Below are 23,393 nucleotides of genomic sequence, written 5' to 3'. Positions count from 1 at the left end.
TTCTTGGTCGCTAGAAGGCAATAATTTTTACATTCGACGACAAAACTTTATTTTCCTTTGACATATATTTATAAGAATATAACGTGGATGCGTATGATTGATGATAAAATCGATGGTAAAATTTATATTTTACGTATTGGGAATGTAGGTGAGAATCAAAAAATCAAAGTAGGTAATGTATGTATCATAGAGCCGGAACTTGGTCCAAGATCGGACAAGAAGATACTTAATATAATAATAACATAACGATATAATACATTTACATATACATTTACAACATAACATATTTTACATCATATTTTCATTTTATAATGATTCGCAACGCCGTAATTTGATGTAGTGATTTATATACATGTCCGACAAAGTGTTACAGTCCGATATCTTTCGTTTCACCCAGATCGATTCGTTTCTTCCTCGTGAATTATTGTCTGCAACACTTGCTCGCGTCCATAAAATATATCTAAAACGGTTGTTTCACTCGACGTTAATGACTTAATGGTATGTCTGCGGCAAAGAGGTCAATCATATAGTTCACCGTTAAGCCAAGTTCAGTCTTTACGACGAGAATCGTTTCGTTGCGTTTCGTTCTCGTTGCCTAGATTTCTTGCCGGTGCAAGACCCAAAAAGCAGCGGGCGGGCCCACGAAAAAGAATATCGGTCAATGGTATAACGGAATTTGCTGTCTGTTTTACGTTGCGATCCGTGTGCGCATGCGTGCACGCGCGTAATTCTAAAGAAAGAGAGTTACCATAGAGAAACCAAGGTGGAGAAAGGTGTGTGCACGAGGCATAGAAAAACAGCTGCAGAAGCGGGCAACCGGGCAAAAGAAGAGGAGACAAAGTAATAAACGATGAGACGGAGAAACGACAGAGTGAAGTAAGCCTGTTCGTCTCGCGCTCCCTTTTCCCTTCTCTCAGCCTCTTTTCAGTATACAACAGTTTGTCCATTCACCGTTCGCGGACGTGGGCCCAGTGTCATCGATTATTCGTTTAACGGGATCTACACGTACCCACGGTGGTGGTGAACGATGATTTCTCCGGAGACCAACTGTTACTTAGGGATTTTCGGCTTCGGTCAGTCGAAGTGTACGTTGTTTCGTGAGAGCATCGAAAGTCACCGATGACAATTTGGTTTTGCGTATTGACGCAGTTTTTTCGTTCTTCGGTAAATTTACCCGGCCACGTGACGCAAGAATCTTGTCACCTCGCGGTATCTTTAAAACTCGGTCTCGTTAAGACCTCGTAGCCATCACGTGGTCCGAGTATACAGGCGCTTTTAACGGCCGTGTACACACTGTATAAAAGTTTACTTCACGAACAATACACCGAGCGCGCGCGGTCAATTATTTAATATTTACCTGTTTTTCCTTCAACTTTCTGCGTCAAATTGCAAAACGTACGTACGTGGTACACGAAAAGCGGTAACAGCTCGCGGTATTGTGAACGACGAAACTCGACGAAAGCAAGTAAAAACTGAAATTTATATTCTCGAAATTTGCATTCTGTTGTCGAACACACGATTAATATTTGATAATTCGCTACGTATTTCTACTAATTATTGTGCCAAGAGGAAACGGAAATTAGCGGCTGTGTTTACGAAGAAAATTTTCCGTATTCGCGTACAGATCATCTGGTACAAATATTATCGACCTATAGTTCAGGGACGCGAGAGATACTCTAAGCCCCGACATCCCACGTGTCGTCTGTACGAATGTTTCACCGACGTTATATCTCGTTACGAGTTTACATATTATAAAAAAATCTTGGTCCACGAATAACTGTCGAAAATTGATAATTGCAACACTTGAGTAAGTCTTGTAAAGTGAAATACATAAAAAAACGTTTCGTTGACAAGAGAATTGAGAATAAAAGTAGGAGGAAATTGTATAAATTTAAATAAATATTAAATAAATTAATCTGAATCGAGGTTTAACGGATGGACTGTGCGAGAACCAGTAATCATAAGAAGAAGATGACGACAGACTGGAGCGCTGAAAAATAAAGAATCGTAAGAAAGAATAGCGAAGCTTTGGAAAGAGAGAGAGATCTCTGTAGGAGTGTGCTATACTGTGATTATATAAAGACGAGAGCCTGGCGAATTTTACATATTTATTATTCGTCGAACGAAGGATCCGTCGCTGGTGAGCGTGGATCGCGGTAATTCGTCCAAGTTCAGTTGTCAGCTCAAAATTTACGACTAGTTGGCATACTATTCCAGTAGCACGAGAGTCGTTGTCGATTCTGTCAACAAACGTACGGTTTATTCGTCTAAGGACAAAGTTTCTTTCAAACGGTTCAACACGGGGTCCTTACTGTCGAACGTAAGTCAGTGAAAATATGAAACGCGTATTTCCAGAACTGTGCCTTCGTGGTAGCGAACAAAGTTAGGCCAAATTTTCTATTTGATCGTAACTTAACGACGCTGCTTTCAGTTTAGCAACTCCGTGATTCTGTGCTTATTCTCAGTCATGAAATCCGTAACTCATTTTCTCCTAAGTCATCGAAGCAATTTTCATTGTACGCTCACTACCAATACCGTTAATAAGTGGAATACGTCAATTATCTTTTTCATATACATTTTAAGAAAAGCTACACGGCGAGGGAAATATCGCTGATGCGTGTTAATTTTCTCTCCTCCAACGTGGATATTACTTTTCAGATTTCTTTTTGTCAGTACGTTTGGTCAGTGTTTGCTAATAACTAGTTTAATAATAAGCGATTTTTGAAATTATTAAATTTTGAAAAATTGCGATTTGAAAATAACGGATAAAGGTACAGCAGCGATTAGCGAAACAATGAAGTTTAAAGAGAATTGTAGCAATTATTCAGAAACGTTATATTTCCAAAATTCAACCTGAACGATACGTACGATTTTCTTTCGTCGTTATCGATTCTTTGTTCCTTGAAATATTCGCGGTATCTATTGCCGTGGTATTTTCATAGAATTACATGTTTCAGCGCAAATATCGATTGTGGAGCTGATTCGATAAGAGAGATTAAACATAGCCCAATTAATAATACGACACGGTAGTCGATCTTCTTTAAACAAATTGTTTGACGTATCTAAAAACGTCGCTAATTACGTTACTCTTCAATTATCATTCGGATAGATCGGAACTATATAATTTTATATCTCAGAAATAAAAACAACGGCGGACAATTTTGTTAAATTTGTCCACTCTTGACACGAAACCATTGATATCTTTAAAAACAAAACGCATAATTTATCTGTTACAGGAATTACTGGAACATCGAGAGAAAGATGAGGTAGTGAAGTTGGTCAGTACAACAAGCCATGGTACGACACCGTTAGTTATCGCCTGCCGAAATGGACATTATGACGTGGCTGAATACCTTATTGAAAAATGTGGAGCGAATGTCAATCAACCCGGTTTAGGTAAAATTGTGACAGCGCTATAAAACTGTCTTTGTCAAATTTTTCATATATGTCAGCATATTTCAAATTACAACGGCTTAAGCTGATCGATTGTGGCGAAATCGAGGACATACATAAATGTGCTTCCGTAAGCCTATTAATCTTCAACCTAATGTTTCACCTTCACCACTGTAGTATTCCAAATGGCGTGAAATGATTGAATGACAGAATTGTCTGAAGTAATTTCTATCGTAATATTCGAAATGAGTTGCGAAAATAGTAGATTGAAGTACAAGTTCGTTGGTAAATTTATATATATAATTTGTTAGGTTACATATCCTTCTAAATTTGAATTTTAAATGTAACTGATATCAGTAATTCTGAAATTTTGATAAATAAAAACATTAGAACGTTCTAAAAATAGTATATAAGGTATATTTTTTGTAATTTGCATGTCTTAACAAACGTTAAATAGCCAAAAAAATGGCTAAATAGCCAACCGCGCTCGGACAAGCCAATCTATACGCTGTTCACTGCGCATTTTTCCAAGTATCAAGGACTAATATTCACTACTTAAAAAACAAAGAAGTGTAAAAATTATTTAAGTGATTAATTATATTTTGCGGTAACGAATTTATTTGACGATTTCACATATTGTTTATGCAAAACATCAAATTGAAAGTATATATTAAAAGCATAAAAAAATATAGGTATAATTAAAAACGTTAAAGTTGGCTAAAGATAAGTAACACGAGTATCGTTCGATTATAACTTTATTTAGTCATAGCTGATAGTGTAACTTTCTCATTAATTTTAACACCACTAAATTGGTGTATTTTATTATATACTGTATATTATAAAAGCAGAAAATGTGGCGCAATTAATTGGGAATAATTCCAGGTAAACAATAACTGATAATAACAACAAAAAAGGGAAAACGCGTTGCTAAAGTCAAGAAGAAAGATCTCCTCATTCGGTCACACAGCGATGTTCTTCATAGAGGGGAGATCTCTCAATTCGATTGGCTAAGTGTTAAAATTCGATAATTACCGAACGAATTCGATCGTAACTATGAACTGATATCAGATATATTTCTAATTCAAATAATTTATCTGTTGATCGTAACTCATGTTAAAACTCATCCTTGATATTTTTCTTATGTAATAATATTAGTTGAGATATTGTTCGATTAATATAATTTGTAATATTTCGTTTATTCCAACAGTGATGTTCGATGGAGAAATGATCGAGCGCGCGCCACCTTTGTGGTGCGCTGCAGCTGCCGGTCACTTGTATTTAGTTAAGTTGCTAGTGAAAAATGGCGCCCGGGTAAATGCCACCACTAAAACGCTTTCCACTCCTCTACGAGCAGCTTGTTTCGACGGCCACTTCGATATTGTTAGATTTTTGGTGGGTCACGGTGCAGGTATGAATCACTCAAGTATCTCTTAAAAATAACCTGAACGTTTCCATCTTCTAATAGTCATGTACTGTTTTCTAAAGTTGTAAACAAAAGTGTGCATTGATGTAGTCACCGTAGAACTTCCGATTAATATAGAAACTTTCTGTATTATGATAAATGTCGTGAAGTAATAATGTTTTATTTTTCTTATAAAAAAAAAAAATGCAATTAACGATGAATACGCTGTTTGATTACAGATATTGAGATGGCAAACCGTCATGGTCATACAAGTTTGATGATCGCCTGTTACAAAAGTCATCTTAAAATCGTCAGGTTCCTACTTACCCTGAAAGCGAACGTTAACCGAAAATCCATAAAGGGTAACACAGCACTTCACGATTGTGCTGAGAGCGGATCTCTAGAAGTCGTGAAGGTACTCCTCGAGCATGGTGCCCGAATGGACGTGGACTCCTACGGGATGTCACCACTCCTTACGGCAGCAGTAACAGGTTAAAGCAGAATGTTCCACGCGCAACCCCGAAGGTTCCCTTAAGACGATTACAATTAATGTTTAACTGAGTGTTTTATTAAGTGAACGAGGAAACTCTCTAGTAGGAAGTGAATTATCACAAAGTCTTTCTAATTTTACAGGTCATAAGCACATTGTCGAATACTTTATCAATATGCCGAACTTGGTGAATCGCAAGGAACGCATAGACGCACTGGAATTACTGGGCGCTACATATGTGGATAGAAAGAGAGACATGATGGGAGCACTTGAATGCTGGAAACAAGCAATGAATGAAAGGTATGTACAATTTTGTAGAAACAAATGAATTTCAGCAATACACCTCCAGAAATTTATATACACTTCGAATGATTATAAATTTAGCGTATTTATTAAGGTATAAGTAAGATTAAAACTCCGAATCAAAGAAGACAGATATCGAAATTTTTTAGTTATCACAAATGCTCTCAAATTGATGACCATTTGAACGATTCAGGCACTGCTGACAAAGTAGAGCAATGGAATCGCAAACAGAACGAATCATTTGGTTCGGTATTTCGGTACATAGTCTTTCAATAGCTGATCTCAATTCATAAACTATTGCCGCTTTTGTATCATAAACTTTCTCTTTGATGAATCCCCATAAAAAAAGTCCATCGAGGTCTGGGAATCGCTGGAAGTATTCAACACTATCTCTATTCCAATCTATCGGTTCGGCAAATATTCATGAAGGCAGACCTTCACGATGGTGGTGGGGAGGTACACCACCTTGTTGGAAATAAAAGTCCTCTTCACCCCTAAATATCTCACGAATGCATGGTATAACAATTTATAATCATTCAAAGTGTATATACATCTTTTTGGGGCATCCTTTATGTACAATACATGTGTGTACGTATAATTTCTACATTTTATAATATTCATAAATTATTGAAATATTTGTCAATGTTGTACTTCAGATATCGAAGTGATCCAGTGATACTGAAACCAGGATCATCACCACTTGTAGCTGCTTACGATTTTGCACGGGAAATTACCGATCCTGATGCACTGGATGGATTATTAAACGATCCGGATGAAATGCGAATGCAAGCACTTGTAATTAGAGAACGAATATTAGGACCAGCTCATCCTGACACCAGTTACTATATTCGCTACAGAGGAGCTGTATACGCGGATGGTGGAATGTTCAGTCGTTGTATAGAACTTTGGAACTATGCTTTAGATATGCAGCAAAGCATGCTGGAACCACTCGATCCAATGACCCAGAGTTCACTTTTTAGTTTTACCGAACTCTTTAGTTTTATGATAGGTAGACAAATAAATACAGGACGTAGAGTACCACAGATTCAGAAAGAAGAACTTCTTAGAGTGTTCAGGAAAGCTGTACGTTTCAAAAATATACTGGATATTCGTTATTTGTTTGCAAATGGCAATATACAATCTATATTATTGCAGGTTTTGGAAGTAAAATTAGGAAAACAAATGTTGGACAAAGGATCGGCTCGTGGACGTGATATTGCCTACTTAAACAGAGTTCTTGTCTCCACTTTACATCTAGCAAGTTTATTGACTCACGAAATGCCAGAAGAAGACACTCCGGAATATTGTTCACTGCATCAAGCGCTTTATGAGTTAGTTCGAGTAAATCCCAAAGACAATAACGTAAGTTAATACGAAGGAATTTATTTACCGATTAAAAATATATTGATTTTTTGATAGATTAATTTCTTTTCCTTTTTTGTGTAGGATCGGTCTGTGTTGCATTTAGTTTTTAGCGAAAGAAATACTATACTTGGAGCTGGTCCTAAATCTCCGTCATTTAGGTTTCCTTCTCCGCATTTAATAAAGGCTCTTCTAAAAGTTGGCGCTGACGTTTCAGCAAAAGATGCAACCGGAAGTACGGTATTACACCTTGCTGCTATGTTCCATCCGCCAACCGATCTTGTTAATATTCTTCTTGATGCTGGCGCACATATTGATGCTGTTAATAAAATGGGTAGCACATTCGAATCATTGATATGGAGTAACAACGCGTATGACACTTTAGCACGGAATAAACACCCATATGATTCGATATATCCCATGAGGTACATTAAACTCACCTGTCTAGCAGCGAGGGTAGTAAGGAGAGCATACGATATTGAGTCTGTCCCAAAACATCTTCAAACTTTTGTTCAAATGCACTAGTGGTATTAATGCACTACGCAGTGGAAACGATAGGCTATTGCTTAGAATGCTACAAGAGATATTTATACGTTATCTAAACAATAAGAAAAATCAACGATAAAGTTTTATATCTTTTTCGAAAGTGTAAAATTAATATTAAGATACTTTTCCGAATAAGCAAGTATGAAACATAGAGAAGAATGCTATTATTATACATATAATGCCATGATGTGGCATACGTAAAATATGCTGTCAGTAATTTTTAGTTATAGATCTGGTTTCTAGAGAGTTAAATATCAGTGAGTCAGTAACCTCTGCGACCCCAGTATCGTTCAATGCTAGTAAGGAATTAAGAACAATTCAAATAGTTACGAATTTCAAATTAGTCTTAAATTATGTTCTTCATTTCGTCCAATAAAAGAAAGATTCTTAATATTGATGTTGATCAATACAAAACACTTAAGATTACTGACATTGATTATGATAGCTCATAAATATCAGTTAATATGATTTTATTATTGTATACGCTGACAGCCTTTTCCCTTATACATAAACCCCATTACAAGCCATAATATACAAATTACATTGATAACATTTAGTTATAACTCAATATATGTTAAATTGAGAAATTGTGTAATCGTAGAAATTACTTTCATTCTCATTGTTACATAAAAAAATAAGGACAGAAGTAAAATTATGTAATATACTTTTTTATATAGCATGGAATATCTAAAATATAAATTACTTATACGTTTTTATATATTAAAAATAGGGAAAAATAAAATTATACGTTAAAAATTCTACGATATAACATTTTTATTATACATATAAACATGTTTTTTGAGTTTATTACTTAAAAAAATTTGCCAATTAGAAGATTTAAGAAGTTACGTATATATTATGTTAATCTATAATATTTAAGCTTACCTTTATTTAAAATGTGATAAACATACATATACATTATAAGTATTATACAGAACTATATATACTTAAGAATTATATATCCGAGGTGTTTTAGTAAGGTGCTTTTTTTGAAAATAAACAAATGCACTTGACACTAAATAGCACAACTATAACAATTTTCTCACAGTAATGCATATAGAGTTTATAATACCATTGAGATCTTGATGTGACTTGAGTTTTGTACTTTTTGAACACATTTTTGTTTCAGTGATTATATTCACACACTTTATTTTTACACAAACACTGTGATTCTCTACAAAAAAAGTATCTTACATTCAGTCACCCAATTTAACTGTTTTATAATGTGAAGACTGGAAATACAGGTGTGATTAATAATATATCGAGATGTTCATTTATTTCTATTTAGTAAGATACCAATGGATTTTCATCCTACAAAACTTACCGCTCAATAACTTTTCGCTCGGACGAGATAGCTTCCCTGGAAGAACAACACATTCATAAAAATCTGTTATACAAATTGTAGAACTTACCCAATTTTCCTGCAAGATGATAGCCGCAATTTAAAAGTGATTAATTACTCAAGATATATTTAGATCCTCTATATTAAAAAATTTTATTTTTAGACACTTATTCAAACAATTTTGATAATGAGCGTTTAAACGATATCAAAGAGAAGATGTCGTTATCCCTATTCTCTTATGTTCGTCGAAACACATAATATCCTTCCTCCAAAATATCTCATGGAATAATAAAACACAACCGGATCAATCACTTACGATGGAAATAATACAACAAACCATAGCACACGATCTCATGCGTTATAAAGTAAGACCCTATCTGACATCAATGACATTATAAGAAAAAAAGACCACATCCTTCAAATGTTAAGAAACAAATTTGGCAACCACACAGCGGAGATCGACGATGGTTATTAAAAAATTCCATACGCATAGTGATTTGAACACGCATTAAATATTTCATTGGCGATTGCGGCAAAGACCAGAGCATAAAATATTTACAACCACTTACCATAGAAGTTACAGTCATAATAAGTAATTGTGCTTCTTACATTACATAAATTCACTTGGAATATAGAAATTTTGCAGTTCTAAACTAGTTCTCGATAAATATGGAGGATACAATAAAATCTCTCTAGATGCTACAATAAAATAAGAATCAACCACAATATTAGAGACGAAATACTATATTACCGTCCACAGTTTTAATTTTCCCAAAACCTGTTAATCCACTATTTCAAACAATAGCATAAATTTTTAACAATCTTCGAAAGAAGAGTACCACATGTAACTTGATAATTCGAATATCACATTAACAATGCATTCCAGTAGCCATTAATGAAGGAACAAATATTTGATAAATTTCAAGCAAATTATTCCTTCTTGAAATATATATTCATCATAGAGGAATAGAAAACCACAATCACCTGAAAAATATCTCACCTGCGATGTAAACAAATATTCATGCCTCACAGATAGTGAAGTTTATAAATCTCAAAAGTAAGCAGGGAGTACTAATATCTACAGTTATACATTTTTTAAGCAGAAATTTCTGCTTAAGTGCAATACATTTGAAAAAACTCATTCTAGGTAAATGTATTGCACATGTAAAAGTAGCGGAAACAATATCCTCTTTGCCAATGCATATACACAGCTTAAACCTGCTTAAAGTATAAAGAATCACAACAACACAGAAATAAAACACAACGACCAGCATATTTTTTTGTAGTCAAAACGGATTTGGATTTTATTCAATCACTGTCATGATGTTGTGGTTATACAAGAGTGTTATACAATGCGCAGAATGTTCCTCGAGATCTACATAGCGAGAGGAAATATGTTTACCAAAGAATATGCATATAAAATTAGCTGTGGAAAGCCTCTATTTGCATTCTGTAAAAACCGACAGATATTAAAAATTGTTGGTTCTTTACACAAATATTTTGTATTTTTTGGTAAACATATGATTGATGCACAATATGTAAGACAAATTCTGCCAAATTTTGGGTATAAAGTCATCCAATGTTCATTCGCTGAAGTCTCGAAACGAGCGAATTGGAAGGGACCTTCCTAATGACAACTAAAATTTTGTATGCTCCGCTACACTTGAATCTCCAAGTTACTAAAACGATGTGACGCGACGAATAAAAGATCAGATCGCAGAACTATAATGAAAACAATACAGTCCCCTGTTGAGCCATGATGTATCTTACCATGTATTAGATACAAGAATAGAGTGCGACCGATACCACAAACAAATCGACACACGTCCACGATGTATGTAGGATTGTGCATGAAAGTATCTATCATACATGGATAAACTTTAACTCGTAAAATCCGTAACAACTATATCGCTTTAATATTTATACTTGAAAGATTAATCTGTCCCTGATCGATAAACCACTCCGCGAACGACCAAAGCGTCATGTTCAACCGGAATGTGGGGAAATCGATTGATCTCTCGTGAGAACTAAGAAATAAACTTACAAGCTACATTTGATAATTACTGTAAATAGCATAAACCTATATACTGAAAAACCTACAGATTACGTAGAACATTATGAACCTAAATCTAACAACTAAACTATATGTCGATCACTCAAAAAGATCGATTTAGGAGTGAACAATTAGTAGACTTCCACTGTAAAAAGGAACGATAATCTGGTAAAAGAATTTCGAATGAAATAGTCGTAGCAAGGAAGGGTGATCATCGGCAGCCAATGAGTGTTTCAACGTTGAAGTAGGCATAAAACAACTGTTGATCTTCCAACGACAGATACTTCTCACCCACTGTCCTAAGTTCTGCCACACTACTAGGATGAATTTCAAGTATTGTCACCAGGAGCGGAACAATCCTGCAGACGACATACGAACACCCAGTCTCCTCTCGCTGCATCAATAAATTATTGTTAAGCATCAAATTCTGCAGAGGTTCTCTATTAATGTTACCTTGAGTGTATTGCCCAGATTTTAGTAGAGACGAACATCAATCGTCCTACCATCGATACGTGACCGATTCATCATAGCTATATATAAAAATTATTAAGAAAAATCTTTAAAATGATACATGCCCTTCAAAATGCGTATTCTCTTAAATAGACAAAATCGATCTATACTATTAGCATATTCTTTAAAAGGATACACACAGCGCGTTCAGCATCCCATTCAGATGCGAATCGTACCATGCCCATGTCAGTTCCCCGCATTTCAGCAAATTTCACCTCTCCAACGTCTTGAAATTTGTCTCTCAACATTTGCCATGTTGTGTTTGGTGGGAGCTGTTACAATTATCTTTATGTTTATAAATGAACATACATGTATTAGTTGTTGTGTACAAATTAAGAAAAGTACATACATTTCCTATAAGAATAGTGTCTGACATCGGCCGAGAACCATTAGTATTCTGTCTGTTCCCACCTCCTCCTTGACCTTGATTTCCGGCAAAACCACCACCTCCACCAGGAACACGATCGTTGTCCCCTCTGTTGAATCCACCGTCAAAATCTCTGCCACCACCGAAGTTAGAACCACCAAAAGCATTGTTTCCACCGAAGCCTACATCATTGTCCATTTTAGATAAGCCTCGCGGCGCAAATGAATTGTTGCCTTGTCCACCAGCTAAAGAGGCTTGTAAATTAGACAAACCTCCAACTCCTCCGCCGAAATTATTTAAGTTAGAAGCCAACTCATTTGTTAACGATGAATTCAGCAAAGAACTGGTGGTCAGGTTAGCGCCTAGACCTCCAGCAAGACTTGCTTGAAGAGCTGCAGCATTTGAATTTGTCAATGCAGATGCTATAGGTATATAAATATATCATTGTCAGATTCTCTATCTATCCTATTTTATATATTACATTTATAGTAAGACTCACCTAACTGTGCTGGCACAACATTGTTTAAACCAGCTCCAAAAGCACCAGCAGCCAACACAGGAGCAGAAATAGGATTCACAACAGGTGGATTATTTGCTTGTACATTAGGAATGTTTCTAGCTACATCCATTAATCTATTACCACCAGCTCCAAGACCCATTCCAATTCCCTTTAATCCTATTTTGGAATTGATATCAATTTTCATTTTTATATGTTTATATAACAAAATAAAATATTTCTTAGGAAATAAGAAGGTACCTTCTGGTAATTTTGGTGGCATATCTGGTTCATTTGCTCTGTCAAGTCTCACAGTCATACGTCTATCATAAAGTTGCTGATTATGAAGCATTGATATAGCTTGTACAGATTCTACTGGATGATCATATTCTACCACTCCAAATCCTCGAGATTTTCCATCTTTATCTTTTCCTAATTCAACATGTAGTACTTTACCAGCTAATTTAAACACTTCTAATAATTTCTTTTCATCCACTTTGTAGTCAAGCTAAATATACAAAGTAATAACTTAATAAACTTTCACATACTTAATTTGTCAATATAATACAAAACTGTATCGCAAGATATACTTACATTTGCTACGAATACTCTAGTAACTAAAGGTCCATTAATACCTAAAGATTCTAAAAACTGAGTACTTAGACCATAAGTATTCCCAAATTTGCTATCTCCACCACCACCGCCGCCACCACCACCGCCGCCGCCACCGCCTCCACCACCACCACCTCCACCAGCAGGAGCATTCATATTTTGACGCCCACCACCTTGTGGCCTTGGCGGATCCCTAAATCTATCATCACGAACTCTTTCATTGTTACGAGCTGTTGCTAACCGGCCATATTTGTCCCGTTCAACATCAAAGTCCTAAAATACATAAATATTAAATATGTCCTTAACACTGATTGCATGGTACCCATCCAAGATGTAAGGAAGTTGAAAAAATAACAATATACTAACTACCTCTTTGACGACCAGCTTTCTCCCTTTAATATCATACCGATGCATTTTTTCTACAGCAATTTTTACCGAGTCTGAATCTTCAAATTCAACAATACCACAACCTCTTGGTTTGTCATTTTCGTCAGTAAAAAGTTCAACATGAGCAACTTTTCCAACTTCTGTTCTGAATAAATCCTTAAGATCTTGCCAGCGAAAATCATAGGGAATGTTTGATACATAGATTCGTCGATCTGAAGCTTTTCGACTGCGATCGTTTCGTTCCCTACTACGATCACGGCTTGTAGAATTTATGCGATTTTGTCGTTCCGCTCTCCTGTTACGATCACGTTCTCTACTTCGATCTCTCTCCTCGTTATTCTGTACTTGACCCCTAATATTTAACAAGATTATATAGAACTAACGCGTGTAAGAGAAAACACGTTTTACTGTTGCTTGTTAATATATGTACCTACAACTTTTATTATGTTTTTCAATATATAATTTGTATAAATTTTAACTAAATTGAGTGATTCAACAAATACTTGCTAAAAAAATGTATACTGCTGATACGTTGGAAATGTATTAGCGTCGGTTTGTGTTAATTGTACATGATTCTCCACGCCGACAAAGAATAGACAATGAATTATTATAAATATCAATTTTATACTTACTCCTCTTGCTTAATCATTGTCAACGCTTTTTGCACTGAATAAACTAAATTATTTAAAGAACATATAGATAGTTTATTCGTTAAAAAGAGTAAAAGATACAGAATAAGCAAACATACGCGACGGTGAAGCGTCCTATAAAATGGCCGTCCGAGGAAATGCTAAACCATACCGGAAACTACTGTATTCAAAATAAGTTCCTATTTAAAAAGATACGAATAAAACTATAAAAATCATTTAATTATAATATTTCCATGATATTACGTTGTTACCCTTCTGCGTTGCAAGTATAAATTATATTTCATATTTAGAAAACATTACACGATTGTGATTATTAAACATTTGAACATAACTGATTGAGAAGTTTCAAACTCGAGCTATTGTCTTCGGAAAAATTAAAACCCGATTGTGTAGCCAATCAAAATTCACGTATCAATATTCATATTTAAATTAAATAGATTTTTTTTAAATGTTACAAGAGTGTTTATTATTTCATATTCTTATTTCGATAGTTTATTGTTTAAAAAATAACAAAAAGTTTGAAAAGACAATCTCAATCATTGAAAATAAATTTGCCCTTAGTCATTATCTTGTAAATCAAAATGTCGGTATATGTGGAGCCACTCGTCATGTTCTATACTATCGTCCATTATGTTCCGTTTCCGAATAGCAGAAGACATCGTTTCGCGGGAACCAATCACAAGTGTGATTCATTTCACATCTCTGGGTTTTTGGTGCTGCTTGTGACGTGCGCAACAATTTTGGGTGGTGGAAGTTCTTGTTTTTATTATAAAATTTACAAAGAGAATGGCAGCACAGTGGATACGAAATGCAGTAAGTAACACGTGTCAATCCAGAAATCTTAAAAACAATAAGTGTCCTACACGTAATTGTGATCCTTCTCAAACAATGAGGTTAGAATATTTCATATCTTGGTTATATCTTTCTGCTGAGGGCTGTAACGGCTTGGCAAACTATCTCTTTTCCTTATATCATTTATAATTTTTCTTTCCTCCTTTGACATTATATCAATTTCTCAGTACCAGCTTCGTACTATCTTTCTTTACGAAATATAGTAGTATTCCGCGTGTTCTTTTATTAATAATTATCAATCTTATTGATATTTGATTAACAGGTCCCCAAAATTGGCTGTGTCCGTTTTTACAGCAATAAAGTTCACAAATGCACACTTATTCCCGGAGATGGTATCGGACCCGAAATTTCAACTGCAGTACAAAAGATTTTCGATGCTGCCAAGGTAAAATGGTTTTCACAAATAATTTTATAAGTTAACAGTTTTCATTATGCACGATATTTCTAGGTAATTGCATGTCTTATCAGTCGAATGGAAGTATATTGATAACATGTGTTCACTTTGACATTTCTGTTACATTTTTGCACAGTAGATATCACATTTTGAGTAACTGTTTTAATTTTTTCATTATTTGTGGTTTGAACCTTACAAGGTGACCCTAAGTGTCCTACTAATAACCTTAAGGAGTTTATTTTAATCTTACTCTTATACAGGTTGATCCAATTGTAGGCTAATTCAGTCTGCTCTTGTTGTAGCCAGGGTATGTTCTTTTTAATTTGTATATTTTTTATAAACACAGTGTATATTTTGTGAACTTCAAATAAATGCATGAGATTATTAATTTGTTTTCATTTATATGTGTAATAATGATGCATAATAGTTTTAATATTGAAAAACAACAATGTACTATTTTTCAGCATGAATGAAGAAACTTTAATAGTATCACTCATATATCATGTATTGCATAACACTGTTACTCAACTGTTAGTATCTATATGTATGTTAATATATACCTATACAGTTTATTCTTTCATATAGCAGCACTAATAAAGATGAATGTATCCAATGTTAGATAAGATTGTACCCAAACATTTTGTATTTCTTCATATGCATTCACATATACTTGTAATATTATCTTAAATACCAGGTACCGATAGAGTGGGAATCTGTTGATGTAACACCGGTAAAAGGTCCAGATGGAAAATTTGGTATTCCACAAGCTGCTATTGATTCAGTTAACAGAAATAAAATTGGTTTGAAAGGACCATTGATGACACCTATAGGAAAAGGACATAGATCTTTAAATCTTGCATTAAGAAAGTAAGCCTACTTTTATCTTCGTGTAATTAAGAATAGTTAAGCGTATCTACTTCAAACATCCATCCATATTGTCTCAGTCTTCATATTATTGTCTCAATCTTCATATATTTGTTATGAGTTGTTTAAGTTACATAATTACAAATGTCAATGTAAACATGTAATTATTTAAAGTAGTGTAGACTGCTTTAGTATAGACTGTAGCAAGGATTTAAAACTATTCGACAATTTATATATTTTTATAGCAATGAACAGTTATCCTATTTCTTTCTTTTATTTTTATTTTTTTTTTTTTTTTCAGAGAATTTAATTTATATGCCAATGTTCGACCATGTCGTTCCTTGGAAGGATATAAGACATTATATGACAATGTTGATGTTGTCACTATCAGAGAAAATACAGAAGGAGAATACTCTGGTATAGAACATGAAATTGTAGAAGGAGTTGTACAATCAATTAAATTGATTACAGAGGAAGCTTCCCGTCGAGTAGCAGAATTTGCTTTCCAATATGCTCAGGATAATAATAGAAAAAAGGTTTGTAATCTACTTATTCAAAAATTGACTTAAAAAAAGAAGCTAACAAATATTTTAGACAACTATTAATTTCCTTAATAGGTGACTGCGGTACATAAAGCAAATATAATGAGAATGTCAGATGGTTTGTTCTTAAGGTGTTGTAGAGAAGCTGCACAAAAATTTCCCTCTATTAAATTTGAAGAAAGATATTTAGATACAGTATGCTTAAACATGGTTCAAGATCCTAGTCAATACGATGTACTTGTAATGCCTAATTTATATGGTGATATTTTGTCTGATATGTGTGCTGGACTTGTAGGAGGACTTGGTCTTACACCAAGTGGAAATATTGGTCTGAATGGTGCATTGTTTGAATCTGTGAGTAGACAAAAGTTTATATTTCTTTTATAATATAATTATAATATGATAGGGCGTGATTTGATAATAATTTTGTCCCAAAAATAGGTGCATGGAACTGCTCCAGATATAGCAGGTCAAGATAAGGCGAATCCTACAGCATTATTACTCTCTGCTGTAATGATGCTTAAATATATGGGGCTAAATGAACATGCTAAAATGATTGAAAATTCTGCTTATGACACTATTAAAGAAGGCAAACATTTAACTGGAGATCTTGGTGGATCTGCAAAATGCAGTGAATACACTAATGAAATTTGCAAAAAGGTTTCAGCATTAGCTAAATAGATGATATAAAATTTATTGGGTATAAACTGCCAAATACTCGTAGAAATAATACATGTGACGTAAAACGTTGTTCTTAAATATCTCTGTAATTTGTTTCTTTTTTCGAAATTTTTTTCAATGTGTTCTTTCAAAATGTATGTGCAATTTATTTGATTGAATTACAGAGATGTTCAATGTAGGTAAAGGATATCTTTTTCATTTATATTTGCACTCATTTAGATAATTTGTTGAGTACTTGAATTAGTTTATTGTAAAACTTGATGTTACTCAACATTTGTAGATTTGTTAATGTGTAATAGCATTTAATACGATATTATTGCAATGCGACTGAATACACGTATATGTATGATTGTCATACTTGCTTAAAAGAAAGATTCTAATAGAATCTGTAAAAAGTAAACATGTAAATTAATTTAGGAATTCTGTACAATACCTTAGAATGAAGTTGTTGATAATGTGTGCCTCGAGGAAGAGTTTCAAGAAGTAACATATTGCGCAGTATTACACGTAAATAAAATATTATGGATTCTATGTGTTGTGTCCATTATTTGACCTAAAGATCATTTGTGAATATAATTATAAATATTGAAAAATAATGCTACTAATAATAATTTTTCAGAAATGTAATTCATATTGTTACATAACTCATTATTTTTTGAGTTTTTATTTACAGTAATATTTGAATAAAATTAACAAATATGAAAATTTAGATTTATTTTTACAATCAAACGTATTTATAGATATTAATATTTGTATGAATATCATAAGACGAGAATTTTTTAATTATGCTAATTTTCATTTCTGATGTTCTTACGAAATATTTATTGCAAAAAATATAATTCTTGTGGTATAAACGCTACATAATTTTATCCTTTGCAATGTTGTTATAGCGTCCGTCTTGGACACTTTATAACTTCCCCTTTCCTCTACTCTTTTCACCGTAGTACAGTATGCTTCTAAAGAAAATTCTCAAGTATGAGAAAAGTTGTCGGCTATATTTCACAGGCAAAAGAAGAGGATGGGATGGGGGAAGATCCGGTGTCATCTTCGCTGCTCGTTAATACTTTCTGTGATTTATCGAGATTCCTCGAGTGAATAATGACTGACCTCTTGTAAATTTTTGATATTAAATTTTCTGTTCAACTATGATATATAGAATCACTAAATTTTCGATACATATGAATCTTTTCTTTCTTAGCCTTTCGAAACATTTCTTACTAAAACAAATATTTTCTAATTACGATATTAATGAAAGCTTTCATTTACGAGCCGACTAGTCAAATCTGTCAAATCAATTATGCAGGACAAAATGCTAGTTTCGCCTTAATTCTCTTTCGGCTTACCGAAGATTGTTCGATCGTCCAGAACACTGATTTCTAAGCAATCGTTTATTTAATTTTGTTTTAGACGGAAAATTAACCAGTGTGTTGACGATTTAAGCGGTATCGGCGACCGGGGCAGTCACAAGGTGCATCATCAGTTGTGGCGAAGGGCTGGTTACACAAAAGGTGGAACACTCGAGGGCGAAGTGCGGAAAGCAAGGCATGCATATTCAGTGTGGAGGCGCAGACGTAGTCATAGGAATAATAAAAATTCGAGGGTTGAAATTATTTAGATTTATGCTCGCTCTCTTGTTCCGGTGCTGGCGGTGACGAGAAACGATTCGATTCCGGGGAACAAATTTCATGCATTATTCAGGACTTGCCGCAATGCACCCCAGTCAATGGAACCGATCCTTTGGAAAAAGTCGTTTTTAATCTCTCGTCGCGTTCCAATAATGCACATGCACACCCGCTCACCTCTTCCCCTCACCTATTTTCATGCCCCGCGCGCCCCCGGTTCGCTTTCACCCCTTTACGAGTGAAAACCGTGTTTTCTGCCTTTAAAGCGGACGCCGGTTCGAACGCGAACAATAAATCGGGGATCTATCGGTATCTACCCCCATGAATACGCGACGCTCTCAGTTTAGAGTTCCGCGATTTATTTTCCGTCTCAGTGTTCATAATCGCTGGGCCTGATCATTTCGGAGAACCGTCAAACAGAAATGTAAAAAGCTGCTGACGGAGCAGTTACGATTTTTCTGCTCAATATTCTCTCTTTCTCTTTCTCGTTCTTCTTTACTCTCTTCCTATGTTAATGGTTTCGCGCAAGTGTTGCACCAGTTTTTTCCTCGCCGCAGCTTGTCTGTTGTATTCGAAGTAATGATATTTATTAGCTATCAGTCTGTTAGCAAAGAGAGTTCTACGAAAGTGACGAACGATGCACGATGAATTTGTCTTATTGGAAAAAGAATTATGAGAACACATTGTGGAAATTTGGAAACGATCTTAAAGTAGTATAAATATATATACGCACAGTAGAGCTTCATTTATATTATACGAATTGCATTCGTTTGACCGCAATTTTAGTTAGTGTCCGATTACGCACAGAAACTCCTGCCGGTTGGTTTCTATTATCTGAACATGCATTTCTATTACGTGGACGAGAAATCATAGACAGTAGGAAGTATCGATGAATTTCTGATATAAATTCTATTTTATATAAATTATTTGGTTCTCCGACAAAGTCAAATGAGCATAGTTTTACTGTACGTGTAATTAACTATTTGAATGGTCACTATATCACTATAGTGTATCACTATAGTTTAAAATGTTCGTGTCAAAATTTCGCTTTTCTATACTATTTTTCATAAAACTCAGGCTCAACTATTAAAAGCTATTGATTTCATAGAATGAATGAGCTTCAACTTCCTCATAATTGGATGCTTCAAAACGGATCCATTACTGTCGACGAAAAATGTTTCATAGATAGCGAAATAAACCCGTCGGCAGCATAAAAATATTTTAAACTCCATTCGTACTCAATTTTTAGCTACTGTTGCGAAATAACAAAACAACACGCCTCCACTTTTCAATATAATACAAAGCTTCCTGATGAAAAAAAAAAGGAAAAAAAGTATATTCGTCTTTCTGACCACATGAAACAACTCTTGGTTTACAATTAGACCAATAGGAAATTATTATTCGTTTCTTCGTCCGTTGGCAGATTGTACTCTTAATTAATCATTCGAAAGAATGGTCTGTAATCGCCTTACGATGGATTAATGGATCTGTCAGCTGTCACGAGGAAAGTTCTTTTTTTATTATTTTTCTTCGTCAAGCACACGGTCCTCTAACTCGTAGTTCTCTCTGAGTACGCAAAACGATGAAGAACGGTTGGATATTTGTGAGCATTCTGACGACGTTCGTAGTTGTCGTTAATGGACGAGTTTATTATTTGCCGACTCTGGACCAGAATCGATACGACGACTTAACTTTCCCCGTTCCGAATGAGCAATCTTCGCGGGATTTGGATCTGAGTTTCTTTGCTGGGGACTCAAGCGATCCTGATAGTAAGATACATCCTGTTAAAAAGGTAAGTCGATTCGTTCCTGTGGAATTTTACCTTTAAATACATCGATTGAGATTGTTGCGATAATGAACAGTATTTATCTAACATCTTTTTATTGCGGTCGAAAAAATGTAGAGATAAGGATCGTGAAGATTGTTATTCGATTTTCACAGCGAATAAAAGCAGAATGTAGAGTTTCTTTCGTAACACAGTTACGTAATGTATTTGCAAATACGTAATCGAGAACGAAAAGGAGTGGACAGGTGATGGAAATAAGTGCCAACGAAGTTTCGTTAAATATTGCCTATTTGCGCAAAGACGTAAATTATTAGCTTCAATTATTTACTAAATAATATACTATAGAAATATACATATAATAAGAAATATATATAATAACTTATATGTATAATAATACATATAATATGTATACATATAACATGTAATATGTATAATAATACATATAATAACTTAAAGAAATTATTAGTTCGATTAATCTTCATTGATACCTACTTCCACTACCTTTATTTTTATCCCCGACTCTGTATATTTCATCGTTCAAATGATGTTTCCATTATGTTTATTGTCATAATATACTTTATTCATGATGAAATTGTGGAAAATTAATACCAGTAGAATCATGAATTCAACACAAAATAAATAATTTTTATCGATCGTTCTTTTATCAATTGTTAAAAATACAAAAATACAAAATTAATTAATTACATAAAGTGTGTGATTGTCTTTCACGTTAAATCATCTATAGAAATCATACCAATTCACCGAAATACCGAGGGAATTTATGTTTCATATTGTTTAAATTGCTTTCTTTTTAATGCTCTCGAAAAGCAATTAAAGTGAAATTATGGCATAAAACAACCGAATACAAAGAAACATCAATTAGAATAGTGTTTTCTTCTTGATAGAATGTCACTGATTATTTCATTACAGAATTAAAAAAAAAATTGACAATTCTGACGAGTCCAATTTTTTCAGAGAATCACTTTTTCCAATAATCAGTAGATTGGACATCGATAACAATCGTAAATTAAAGTCGTATGAACCTCGTATCTATTAATTCTATTAATCGAAAAATTTTCCACGTAGGTGCAGATACCAATGCACGTACTAATCATATATCATGTTGAAATTAGGTGTACACGCTTGTCGCGCCGGAAAAGCCGGTCATGGAAGTGAACAAAGAGGAGCTACCGATCACGCGTTACAAATTAGTCGAAGCACCTGTTAAGAGAGTCGGATCAGATGATATTATCATGGTCCCGGAGGTGAACCGCAAAATGGTGAAAATCGATAGAAACAACAAGGGTGAAGTGATCTTGGAGCTTCGCGTTATCGCTAATCACGATACTGTTTGAGGAATTTATCAGGTATACGAACGAGCGTGAATACTACGCATAGTGTGATAAAAATAAACTGATAATTTTATAAAACATAAATTGATAATTACGTATTATTTTTCTTACTGGAAAGATTAAAAACCCGATCGTAATATTTAGAGATGAGATAAATAAATAACGTTTATTCATATATTTTACGTTTAACGTCGATCCTGAATTTCCGTAAAAGTTAAAAAATTTTAGTAATATTTAGTTAAAAAAGAAAAATTTTTATTTCTAAATGTAACGCTCGCGAGATTCTTCTTTCCGAAAGTTAAAGAGATTTAACGTTATTTAATTTCCTACAATTTCCATTGCATTTTTCTCGAATTTTCATCGAAATAAGTTGAAATAAATCAAACTTGCATAAAGAAAAAGGAAGGAAAGTTAGCAGATACTTCGAGACAATTAATCACCAAAGAATATCAGAACAAAAGAATTTCTCGGACGATCATCCAATGGAAATCCACATTGGAAACGCATCTTCATCTATCTAATCGGCCGCAAACACGTCGACGAACTTTTCCATTCAGCCTTTGCAAATGAGTCGGCAGATCGATATCTCCCGTCAGATTTGCCCTCGTCCCTAAAAGCCACGTATCTCTTGTCATTCTGCGCATACATATCGGGGACTCGGTTCCCCTAATTGTACTCTGTCAACGGCCGTGTCAAAGAGAGCCATGTCGACAACGATAGACAGAGAGACGAAACCGGGAAACAGTATCTCGATCGATGAAGGAGAACCCTGGATAGAAGTTTATTAGTCAAATAACGTCAAGAGACTGATGGGGGCGAGGGTGTGACCATATCCGGCTGAATATGACGTTCCCTTTCTGTGTGCGTTCCTTCGAGGGTACTCCCAATTATAACGAGTGCCGATGCATTCAGCAAGGTGAAGAAGCGGCATGTGCCGTAGACTGTATCATCCTTCCTTCTTCTGTTTCACTCTGAAAGATCGACCTCGAGCGCAACGAGCATTCAGTCCATTCGTACTTAGATGGTACTCGTGAGAATGTACCTTTAAGTTCGTGTGTTGGACGTAACTTACGATCGTAAGCTCGTGCAATTGATCCAGAGCAGAAATATTTCTCTGTCGTTTTCTCAATCTTGTTTTTTTTTTTGTTCTTGTAATCGGATATGTCGTAAGTATTTTCATCTCTATAATTTAGTAGTTGGTTTCTGCAGTTGAACATTTCGTAAGTTTTATTTTCTATTCGATAGGATTTCATAATTAAATGTTTGAATTATTTTGTGGTTTTTGTGATTGAGTATATAAGAGTGTTCGTAGGCTTCTAAGTCTACCGAATTGATTTTTAATCAATTGCTTTTTATTAGCAGAAAAAAGCGGAAGAGACTGTTCTAT

The 23,393-nt window shown here is 34.5% G+C and overlaps 4 protein-coding genes across 11 annotated transcripts in view; 3 read left to right on the top strand and 1 right to left on the bottom strand.

Moving 5' to 3' along the window:
• The window catches only part of LOC138189991 (protein fem-1 homolog CG6966), a 39,922-nt gene extending 31,167 nt beyond the window's left edge, over positions 1-8,755 (top strand). For 2 of the 4 annotated variants that reach the window (XM_069132370.1, XM_069132371.1), the window contains exons 2-8: positions 3,237-3,396; positions 4,601-4,801; positions 5,035-5,286; positions 5,429-5,585; positions 6,245-6,671; positions 6,744-6,950; positions 7,035-8,755. In XM_069132370.1, coding sequence (XP_068988471.1) covers positions 3,237-3,396; positions 4,601-4,801; positions 5,035-5,286; positions 5,429-5,585; positions 6,245-6,671; positions 6,744-6,950; positions 7,035-7,475 — 1,845 coding nt within the window. In that variant the 3' untranslated portion in view covers positions 7,476-8,755. Of the gene's footprint in view, positions 1-1,771; positions 2,321-2,381; positions 2,517-3,236; positions 3,397-4,600; positions 4,802-5,034; positions 5,287-5,428; positions 5,586-6,244; positions 6,672-6,743; positions 6,951-7,034 lie in introns of those variants that run through there. The other 2 variants (XM_069132372.1, XM_069132373.1) reach the window with 2 other exon arrangements.
• A 1,358-nt stretch (positions 8,756-10,113) lies between these two features.
• On the bottom strand, positions 10,114-14,055 carry rump (heterogeneous nuclear ribonucleoprotein rumpelstiltskin). Of its 5 annotated transcripts, none has more exons than XM_069132378.1 (10): positions 13,896-14,055; positions 13,243-13,615; positions 12,859-13,149; positions 12,526-12,772; positions 12,268-12,444; positions 12,041-12,190; positions 11,751-11,950; positions 11,538-11,673; positions 11,345-11,421; positions 10,114-11,285 (listed from the first exon to the last, which is right to left on the bottom strand). In XM_069132378.1, exons 1-9 carry the CDS (start codon positions 13,910-13,912, stop codon positions 11,366-11,368), a joined length of 1,647 nt encoding a protein of 548 aa, XP_068988479.1. In that variant the 5' UTR covers positions 13,913-14,055; the 3' UTR covers positions 10,114-11,285; positions 11,345-11,365. The 5 variants fall into 5 exon arrangements, with proteins under 5 accessions (XP_068988479.1, XP_068988480.1, XP_068988475.1 ...); XM_069132379.1 differs by having other exon boundaries at positions 12,041-12,160; XM_069132374.1 differs by having other exon boundaries at positions 11,751-12,190.
• Positions 14,056-14,558: 503 nt separating this feature from the next.
• Idh3a (isocitrate dehydrogenase [NAD] subunit alpha, mitochondrial) lies at positions 14,559-17,777 on the top strand. The gene is made up of 6 exons (XM_069132380.1): positions 14,559-14,726; positions 15,028-15,150; positions 15,854-16,026; positions 16,325-16,559; positions 16,641-16,919; positions 17,007-17,777. Exons 1-6 carry the CDS (start codon positions 14,700-14,702, stop codon positions 17,244-17,246), a joined length of 1,077 nt encoding a protein of 358 aa, XP_068988481.1. The 5' UTR covers positions 14,559-14,699; the 3' UTR covers positions 17,247-17,777.
• Positions 17,778-20,414: 2,637 nt separating this feature from the next.
• Positions 20,415-22,151, top strand: LOC138189820 (uncharacterized). The gene is made up of 2 exons (XM_069131997.1): positions 20,415-20,660; positions 21,788-22,151. Exons 1-2 carry the CDS (start codon positions 20,451-20,453, stop codon positions 22,007-22,009), a joined length of 432 nt encoding a protein of 143 aa, XP_068988098.1. The 5' UTR covers positions 20,415-20,450; the 3' UTR covers positions 22,010-22,151.
• Positions 22,152-23,393: the final 1,242 nt, after the last annotated feature.

The sequence above is a fragment of the Bombus flavifrons genome, chromosome 2 (assembly GCF_040668555.2).
Source record: "Bombus flavifrons isolate JBK064 chromosome 2, iyBomFlav1_principal, whole genome shotgun sequence".
NCBI classification, from domain to species: Eukaryota; Metazoa; Arthropoda; class Insecta; order Hymenoptera; family Apidae; genus Bombus; species Bombus flavifrons.
The sequence above is the reverse complement of the archived record's forward strand: the minus strand, read 5'-3'. Positions and strand labels throughout refer to the sequence as shown.

Bases quoted from the DNA above. Each gene is read 5' to 3' on its own strand.
- LOC138189820 (XM_069131997.1), top strand. From the start codon at position 20,451: ATGAAGAACGGTTGGATATTTGTGAGCATTCTGACGACGTTCGTAGTT. The intron at 20,661-21,787 runs GTAAGTCGATTC...TGTTGAAATTAG, and splicing joins AGATACATCCTGTTAAAAAG to GTGTACACGCTTGTCGCGCC.
- rump (XM_069132374.1), bottom strand. The intron at 12,445-12,525 runs GTACCTTCTTAT...ATTCCAAAATAG, and splicing joins GCCACCAAAATTACCAGAAG to GATTAAAGGGAATTGGAATG. The intron at 12,191-12,267 runs GTGAGTCTTACT...ATATACCTATAG, and splicing joins TGTTGTGCCAGCACAGTTAG to CATCTGCATTGACAAATTCA.
- Idh3a (XM_069132380.1), top strand. From the start codon at position 14,700: ATGGCAGCACAGTGGATACGAAATGCA. The intron at 16,027-16,324 runs GTAAGCCTACTT...TTTTTTTTTCAG, and splicing joins TTAAATCTTGCATTAAGAAA to AGAATTTAATTTATATGCCA. The intron at 16,920-17,006 runs GTGAGTAGACAA...TCCCAAAAATAG, and splicing joins ATGGTGCATTGTTTGAATCT to GTGCATGGAACTGCTCCAGA.